The 10,216-nt window shown below is 34.6% G+C and overlaps 1 protein-coding gene across 1 annotated transcript in view; it reads right to left on the bottom strand.

Moving 5' to 3' along the window:
• Positions 1 to 3,110: 3,110 nt before the first annotated feature.
• NOX4 (NADPH oxidase 4) overlaps positions 3,111 to 10,216 on the bottom strand; it is a 160,696-nt gene continuing 153,590 nt past the window's right edge. Inside the window, exon 16 of the mRNA XM_032397656.1 lies at positions 3,111 to 3,881. Coding sequence (XP_032253547.1) covers positions 3,761 to 3,881 — 121 coding nt within the window. The 3' untranslated portion in view covers positions 3,111 to 3,760. The remainder of the gene's footprint in view (positions 3,882 to 10,216) is intronic.

The following is a 10,216-nucleotide window of genomic DNA, read 5'->3' as shown; positions in this document are numbered from 1 at the left end:
ACAATAAGTGCAGTCACCACCTGTCACCATAACATTACTGCGATATGACTATGTATCCCCTGTGCCATACATCTCACCCAGTGGATGACCAGGCAAGCTACCATTTCCCTTTATAACTAGGTGTTCTCGACCACAAAATAAAAGTACTCCTAACTTCAGCCTTTTATGTTTCTATAACATTACTGGATATGAAAATGTCCTGGACTGCACACAAAATGGAATGTTTATCATAAGTAGCACTTAAAAATGTGTCTCATCAGTTTGTTTAAAAACAACAACACCGATAGACATTGGGGAGGGTATGTGCTATGGTGAGCGCTGTGAATTGTGCAAGACTGTTGAATCACAGATCTGTACCTCTGAAACAAATAATGCAATATATGTTAAGAAAAAAAAAAAGGAGAAGATAGCAGGAGGGGAAGAATGAAGGGGGGGAATCAGAGGGGGAGATGAACCATGAGAGACGATGGACTCTGAAAAACAAACTGAGGGTTTTAGAGGGGAGGGGGTGGGTGGATGGGTTAGCCTAGTGATGGGTATTAAAGAGGGCACGTTCTGCATGGAGCACTGGGTGTTATGCACAAACAATGAATCATGGAACACTACATCAAAAACTAATGATGTAATGTATGGTGATTAACAATAAAAAATTAAAAAAAAAACACCACCACCATTCAAGCTGGGTTAACCTTAAGGAAAAAAATTTTTTTCTTAAGTTTTTTTTTTCTCTTTTTCTCTTTAATATCATAAACATTCTTAGGCACTAGCATTATCTGTTGATGACAATGGCCATTTGCCTCTGACCAGCCTCTTTAGCAATGCCTTATGATTTCAGTGTTACCTGCTGTGAATGCTCCAAGTAAACAGTGATTTGAGGAGTTGTAAGTAACTTGGATATAGAGATTAAATAAATTCAGCCTATGCTTTGTCTATATTGCTTTTATTTTTTGTTTTAAGTGCTTTTGTTATAACAATCACCCAGCTGGCATTTTAAGTTGCTAAATGAAAAAAAAACCCAAAACAAAAAACTATCATTTCTTTTTTAACCTGATTTAAAAAAAGAAAAAGAAAAAAAGTAAGCCATGAATACATGTGTGGTATGTATGTATGTATGCATGCATGTATGTATATGAATCTGTCTTTTATTATTATGGATATGTAAAATCACAGCCTTCCCTTGCATAAAGCAGGAGATCTAAAATTAAAAACTGAGGGAATGTTCTGTTGGATTCTCTATTTGAGGGCATATAAAGAGAATTTCCTTTCCTTTGTCCACAGAGTTAATTTCCTATCATCTTACAAAGATGGATAATTTCTTGCAAAAAAAAATCACAAAAAATGTATACGTAGAAAGATCTAGAGTGGTGGATTATTTTGTTCAGAGGTTCTTAAATTGGGGTCCTCGCTTTGCGTTCTTAAATTGGGGAGACTGTGGGCTCCCCAAAATTGTATGTAATATTTTGCATTAATGTCATTATATTCACTTTTAATCAGGTTCTCAAAAAGATACATTACCCAGAAAAGATTAATACTACTGATCTAGTCCAAACAAGAAATCTTAATACCAAAGTGGGAGCAACTTGCCACAGTTACAGCATGGGCCAGTGACATCCACAGCTGTAGAACTCAAACCCCTAAGGCTCTCATACTAGTGTAGATGCAAATAGATTATGTTTCTTCAATTTGCCTCATCTTGTGAAAAAACACTGCCTGCTTTATTTGCTGCAAAGGTAAAGCATGCTTATAGAGATCTCATTATACCCTTTCAATTTTAACATTTATTGCCACTGACATGACTGTTTTAAGACCTGTAGGATAAGACATAGCCCCAGAGAAAAAAATCCCTCAAAACAAAACAAAACTCTCTTCTACATGCATGATGAAAACCTAATTTTATTACTACCTATAGAAGCAAAGATGACCTGTATTTAACATTTCATGTTTGAACATCAACTAGAATTTCAAAGAGACAGGGCTGTTCATCTAGAATAGCAGACCTACCTGGAAAGATGTTTCCTTTTCTGAAAAAATCTTCCACCTCTTTTACTGAAATTAGGGGTATTAGTATAATCACATCAATAAACTATGATCAGCAAAGAGTCAGTATTGCACATCAAGCCTGTACTAACTCAAATTTCTTTTTACTTGTTCTTTCTGTTATGTGTTTTTATGAAAATTCTTTTTAGTTTAGAAAGTGTTGCCAAGATGTACTGGTTATCAAATATGCCTTCAGAGCTAAATCTGTAGGAACATTGCACATTTCCCATATCTTTTTCTGACTCGCCTTCCTTCCACAGAAGGAAGAAGAAAGAATTCCAAGGGAAGGAAGAAATATCTATAAGTAATATGTTCATGGGCATTCAATGCTAGATGGTTTATCATGCTTGATTGCTATTGGTGAATCAGAGAAAAAATGACAGTAGCATCTATCATGTTCTGTGAAACCACGCAAAATTTTAACAAAGGCAAGATAAGTCATTCTGCTTATTTCAGCAATGTGCTCTATTTGATAGCAGTTGATAGATGTCTACAAAATAAAATCACAAAACTGCAAAAAATGACTTAATTCTTAAAGTAGGGAAATGGAGTTTTCCTCTGAGCCAAGAATATAATGGCCAGTGAGCATAAAGTGATAGGATTATGCAGTATCGTCCCAATAGTGACTTTAAACTTGATAATTTCCCATCAAGACCCAAAATACCAGATGGTGCAACAAATAATATTCCTGATTCTGAACTTAAATTCAAATAATTAATGAAGTATTTCCTCTTGTTGTTCAGGAATGTATGTGGCAAAAGAGAGATATCTTACATCTCAGTGACCACTGAGAGACACAATGCTCTCCGGTCTCAAAGTGCAAATTAAACAAAGTACCTTCAGAGGTGAAAAATAAGACAATCTATGCTGGGGAAAAAAGTAAATAAAAATAACAGAGGCCAAAATGCTGAGCAATGGGAAAAGTTATTAGTCTATATATTCCTTTATGATTTACAGTAATGATATTTTCCTCATTACTATGCAACAGTAATAGATTAAGAAATTGCAGATGAAAAGGACCTATTAAATCATCATGTCTAATGCATGCACAGGAGGGCAGATTTCCATAGAGGAAGAAAGAAGAAAGAAAAACATAAAAATAGATACTCTATCAACATCTACCAAAGTTCATTCAGCATTAAGGCCACAGACATCAAACAGAGGTATTAGCGTCAGTAGTGAGGAAGAGAAGACACAAAGTACCCGTATTAATACAGAGTCCTGTGCTGTATTTTCAAACATCTACTACATTCGCCTGGAGCTTTCCTAAATCAAAACTACTCTGTTTATACTCACGTAGAAAATGTAATCTGAGTTTCAATGCATTTTTAATTTCATTCAATCTTGCATTTGTTCAACCAAAAACAATTCAAAGAGGACCAAGGCTATCAGCCTCACAGCGAGCAAGTGAGGCACCTCACTAGGGAGTTCTTGAATCTGCCATAAAAATCAACAGTGTGCATCTAATAGTTTTGTTTTCATTTGAGCACTGAAAAGTGAATCATCACAGCAACTATTCTTCAGGGCCTCTTTGGTTTCCAGATTAAACATGTAATGTGACCTGTCATCTTGCCACATCCTCTGCATTTCCATTTTAAATAATCATAAATAAGAAAACCTTGCTACTCTTTGGCATGACACAGCTACTTGATTCAGCTGAGCTTCAAAGTCTTAGAAATTGCACTCATTCCTTGTTCAGAGTCCTGGTTCCTCTCAAAGGCTTTCAGCTGAAAGATTCTTTATTGTATTCAAATCTTGTCCCATATGGGTTGTTTTGGTTACTCAGTTTATGAAGAGTCTTAGAAATTGAATTGGGTCCGCAGCAGAAAACACCAATGGTCTTCCTGGTGAGAGAGAGGGAGAAAATGGAAAATCAGGTGGAAAATTAGGCAGAATATAACAAGAAGGATGTATCGGAAGCATGTTTAAGGTATTAACAAAGTTCATTTCTTGCTGCTTTGCATACTGAATTAATTTCCCAATTATTTCAAAACGTAAATGATCACCATGACGATATTTTATGTACTTCATGCTTTCCCTGCTAGAATTCAGAATAATTCAAAGAATGTAACTATGAGCACAGATTTGCTTATTATCAGACAGAAAGTGAGCAGTCTGCCCTTAGCCTTTCCATTATATGCAGAAATGAAATCAAGAGCAGCAGTGGATAGATGTCCATCCAAGACTGGGTCATGTCAATCTTCTCTTACTAGATGTTTTATATGCATTTTTCTAAAAATCCCATGAATTGTCATGGGCAGTGATGAGTAAAAGAAGAAAAACTATTACCAATTTGAGAGGATAATTCTAAGTAACTAATTTATATCCATGTTGAAACAAAAGCATATTAATCTGTATACATTTTCTTTTTTATTTATGCACTGTAATAACTGCACCAAATGCCAAGCAGTTTTTATTGTTTGCTAACATAAAATTTTAGTAGATAAATTATACATATCCCTAACAAATCGACTAAATAAATCCCAGGAAATGACTGGTATTTCACATCAATCTTCCTCCGAAGTTTGTTATTTGCATTGAATTCTTCCTATGATACCAAAGTGATTAACAATTCATATCATATCTTGGATAAATATAGTATATCCTCATTATCTTATCTGAGAATAAATGGTGCTGAAAAAACCCAGTAAATCCATTTAAATGGGTACCAAGATTTTATAATAAATACTTAAAAAATGGCTTTACTGAAATTTTGCCCCTTGAAAAATGAAACAACTACAAAAATAGAACTTTTACTTGCAGCCATGATGGACTAGCAGGGACTAGATTTACCCTCATGCATTGAGGGGAAAAACTAGGGGAAAAACCCAATACATGGGGAATAAGTATATTCAGACACTGGACAGTAGGTAAAAGAGACAAAAACAAGGTGAGAAAACCAGTTGCTGGCAACTGTCTCTGCTTATGGCCTGGAGGCAATTTACAGGCTACAGCACTGAGAAACTCAAGCCAAGATTGGGGGTCTCACTGAGTTGATGAGACAAAGAATGGAATTCATGGAGGACAAAGTGGCTAGAATTTGTGGAAAGGAAGAGAGATTCACAGCAGGAAGCTCCATCCTCAAGTCTTTGGCTGAGTACTGATGTGCTCTTGTGTGAGGGAAACTACATGAATCTGGATAAAGAACTAGCAGGGAGCAGTAAGGCAAACAATTCTGAGTTGACACAAGGTTGTGAATAATTCATATTCCCACAAGCCAGAACAGAAAGATCTACATATCATATGTGGGCAATGGATAGTATTCTAGAAAGTTATCACCTTACTTGCAAGAGGCAGAGTGGATGTTGGTAAAATTAGCCTTAGACTGAAGGTGCTCTGGATCTATACCCAGAAGGATCAAACCAAACCCAAGTCACAAAACTGCATGCCAAAAACAAGTTCAACAGTATTGAAAAGATCAAAATATGGCTTTTAACATCTAAACTTCACAATGTACAGTACTCAATAAGAAATCACCAAGAATTTTATAAACCAAAACTAAGAGTGTTATGGGCTGAATTATGTCCCCTCAAAATTCATTATGTGGAAAAAATCAAACCCGCAGTACTTCAGAGTATAGCTGTATTTAGAGATAAAAGCTTTAAAGATGTGATTAAGTTAAAATAAGGCTTTAGAGTGGATCCTACTCCAATCTCACTAATGTCTTCATAAGAGAAAATTAGATACACAAAGAGACATGAGGGAATGCACATGCTCAGAGAAAAAGACCCTATGAAGAGGCAACAAGAAGGTGGTCATCTGCAAGGCAAGGAGCGAGGTCTCAGAGGAAATCAACCCTGCTGGCATCTTAATATTAGTCTTCTAGTCTCTAGGGCTTTGAAAAAATAATCCACTCAGTCTGTGGGATTTTGTTATGGAAGCCAACTAATAACAGGGAGAAAGATCAGTCAACAGAAACAGGCCCAGAATGGCAAAAATGATGGACTTATCAGACATTTCATTGAAACAGTGATGAGAAACATGCTTCATTATATTCAAAGGTAAGCATCACCATGATGAGAAGAGAAATAGAAGATTTTTTAAAGGCCTAAGTGGAAATTCTAGTGATTAATGGAATATTTAAAATCATAAATATTCTAAAAAAAAATCATAAATATTCTGATGGGTTAACAGAAAAATAGGCACTGCAAAAGAAAAGATAATTAAACTTAAAGACCTGGCACTACGATCTATCCAAATGGACCACACAGAGAATAAAAATTAGGAAAAAAGATGAACAGAGGCTCAGTGACCTGTGGCACAATATCAACTAGTCTAATATAGATGTAATTGTAGTCCCAAAATGAAAGAAGACAAAGGGAAAAAGAAAAAAACACTTAAGAAATAGTTGCCAATTCTTTTTTCCAAATTTGATGAAAACAAATACATAGATCCAAGGATCTAATGAACCCCAAGGAGAATACACACAAAGAAAACCATGTAAGTCAACTTATAATAAAACTGAAAACCAGTGACAAAAAGAAAAACATAAAAACAGCCAAAGGGGGCAAAAAGACACATTACAAATAATAAACAGAAGATGAAAGATGGAGTTCTTGTCAAAAACTATGCATGTAAGGAGGAAATGAAGTGACATCTTCAAAGTGCTGAAAGACAAGAGAAAATCCAACTATTCCATACTAAGCAAATTCTACACTAAACACAAATAACTTTCAAAACTGAGGATGGAATATAAGCTTTTCAAACGAAAGGGAAGAGAATTCATCACCAGCAAACCGGCACTATCAAGTATATTAAAGGAAAGTCTTCAGGAAGGAGAATGAAACCAGATGGAAAGTTGAATCTACCTAGAGGAATGAAAAGCACAAAAATGGTAAATGTGTGAATAAATATAGTGTGTATTTTGCCTAATTTTTAATTTCTTTGGAATATAATTGATGCTAAAAGAAATGTAATAACAATGTATCATGGAGTTTATAGTATATGGAAAAGAAAGATGAATAAGAACAACAGCCAAAGAGATGCACGGGAAATGGAAGTACAGAAGGTGGTATAATATTATTTGGAGTACACTGTGATAAGCTAATGATGTACACTCTAAACCGAGAACAATGTTCCTCTGATTTTAGCTTCATCAGAATTACTTGAGGGACTTCACAGACCATACACCAGTTGGTCCACAGACCTAGAGCTTCTGATAACATAGATCTTGGATAGGGCTCAAGAATTTGCTTTTCTAACAAGTTCCAGGTGATGCTGGTCCAAGGAATGCAGTTTGGGAACCAATGCCTTAAAGAAATCACTAAAAGCAAACAGACAAACAGAGAAGTATGGCTAATATGCCAATATAGGAGAAAAAAATGGAATCATAAATGTGCTCAATCCAAAAGAAGGTAGATGAAGAAAGAAAGAAAAAGAACAAATGAGATAAATAGAAAGCAACAGTAAACTGCTAGATTTAAACCCAATCAAAGGGAGCCAAGAATACACAATGAGAAAAAGACCATCTCTTCAATAAATGGTGCTGGGAAAATGGGATATTTACATGCATAAGAATGAAACTGGACCCCTATTTTACACCACTCACAAAAATTAACTTGGAAAGAATTAAAGACTTAAATGTAAGATCTTAGGGCGCCTGGGTGGCTCAGTTGGTTAAGCGACTGCCTTCGGCTCAGGTCATGATCCTGGAGTCCCTGGATCGAGTCCCACATCGGGCTCCCTGCTCGGCAGGGAGCCTGCTTCTCCCTCTGACCCTCCCCCTCTCATGTGCTCTCTCTCTCTCTCTCATTCTCTCTGTCTCAAATAAATAAATAAAATCTTTAAAAAAAAATAAAATAAATGTAAGATCTTAAACTATTAAACTCCTAAAACAAAACAGAGGAGAAAAAGCTCCTTGACATGTCTTAGGGTTAATTTCATGGATATGACACCAGAAGTACAAGCAATAAAGCAGAGATAAACGTGGGACTGTATCAAATTAAAAAGCTTCTGTACAGCACAAGAAATGATCAACAAAATGAAGACAGCCTATGGAATGGGAAAAAATATTTGCAAACTACATATCTGATAAGAGGCTAATATCCAAAATATATAAGAAATACATACAACAAAATTGCAAAAGAAGACAAGAAAAAAGAAGGAAAGAAATAATAAAATAATAATAATTGAATTAAAAAACAGGCAAACCCTGAATAGAAGTTCAGGCTACTTTCAAAATAGCCAAAAGGCACATGACAAGGTGCTCAGCATCATTAATCTTCAGGGAAATGCAAACCAAAACCACAATGGGATATCATCTCACACCTGCTAGGAAGGCTATATTATCAAAAAGACAAAGAGGAGGAACACTATATCTAAAACTAATGATGTAATGTATGGGGATTAACATAACAATAAAAAAATAAAAAAAAAAAAAGACAAAGAGGCAAATGTTGGCAAGGATGTGGAGAAAGGGGAACCCTGCACTACCGTGGGAATGTAAACTGGTGCAGCCACTATGGATAACAGTACGGAGGTTTCTCAAAAAATTATAAATACAAGTACCATATGATCCAGCAGTCCCTGTTCTAGGTATATATCCAAAGGAAATGAAATCACTATCTCAAAAAATATCTGTATCTCCATGTTAATTGCAGCTTTATTTCCAATAGCCAAGACATAGAAACAACCTCAGTGTCCATCAATTGATAAATGGTTAAAGATATCATGATGTGATATACATATATATTTATATGTTAATTATTTATATCACACACAAACAGCAGTATTATTCAGCCATAAAAAAGAAGGAACTCCTGCCATTTACAACAACATAATTGGAACTCAAGGGCACCATGCTGATACAAATCAAAGAAAGACAAATACTGTATGATCTTGCCTATATGTGGACTCTAAAAAAACCCCCCAAAACCCAAACTCATTGAAACAGAGAGCAGATTGGTGGTTACCACGGCCAGATGGGAGAGGTAGGGAATGGGTGAAGGTTGACAAAGAATTATAAACTTTTATAAGAAGAATAAGTTCTGGGAATGTAATGTACAGCATGGTGACTATAGTTAACAATACTGTGTTGTATATTTGAAAGGTGCTAAGAGAGTAGATCTTAAAAGTTTTCTTCGCGTACACACACACACAAATTGTAATTATGTGATGTGATGGCTGTGTTGATTAATCTTCTTGTGGTAGTCATTTTGCAATATATATATACATATATCAAATCATTACATTGTACATATTAAATTTACACAGTATTATAGGTTAATTACATCTCAGTAAAGCTGGAAAAAATCCAACAATATTTTTACTCCATAAAATAATAAAATGTAATATATTTTGTAATGAATAAATATAATAAAATGCAATAATAATATGTAATGGAATAGTTTAAACACTAGAACTAAATCCTCCAACTAAAAAACTCCAATATACATGAAACAAAAACTAATAGGACTGTAAAGATATATAAATCTAGAATTACAGTTGATTATTTCAACACTCTTCTCTCTGTAATTGACAGAACAAATAGAAAATCAGTAAGCATATTGAAGACCTGAATACCACTATCAAGCAATTGGAACAAATTGGTATTTATAGTGTGCTCTATCCCCAAACAATGGAATACAAATTCTTTTCAAGTGCGTGTGGAACATTCATCAAGACAGACCACATTCTGGGCAGTAAAATGATCTCAAATAAATTTTAAAGGATTGAAATCACAAAGAGTATATTTTCTCAACAGAACCCAAGTGAACTAGAAATCAAAACCAAAAATATATATGTAGAATCCCCACATGTTTGGAAATTAAACAAAAGAGAAGAAATCACATGGAAAATTTAAAAATATTTTGAAGTGCATAAAAATAAAAACATACCAGCATTTGTGTGATGTAGCTAAAGTGTTGAGAGAGGAATTTATAGTATTGAACACTTTTATTAGAAAAGAACAAGGGTCTGAGATCAATGGTATAAGGTTCTACCTTAAGAAACTAGCAAAAGAAAACTTAATTAGAAGAAAATAAAAAAGAAGTGTGAAAATAAATTATACTTAATAAAATTTAGATTACTATTAAAACCAGATCTAGACATGCTAGGTTACTTAAATTGAATAAAACTGAACCATTCAGTTTATATCACCAAAAACCAAAGACAAACAAGAAACATAATGTGGTTTCCATGTAAATGAGAAAGCACTGGGTCATTTTGTCTGTATTCATTC

This window comes from Phoca vitulina, unplaced genomic scaffold, assembly GCF_004348235.1.
Source record: "Phoca vitulina isolate PV1807 unplaced genomic scaffold, GSC_HSeal_1.0 scaffold101, whole genome shotgun sequence".
Lineage (NCBI taxonomy): Eukaryota > Metazoa > Chordata > Mammalia > Carnivora > Phocidae > Phoca > Phoca vitulina.
This window is presented reverse-complemented; position numbering and strand designations above follow the sequence as displayed.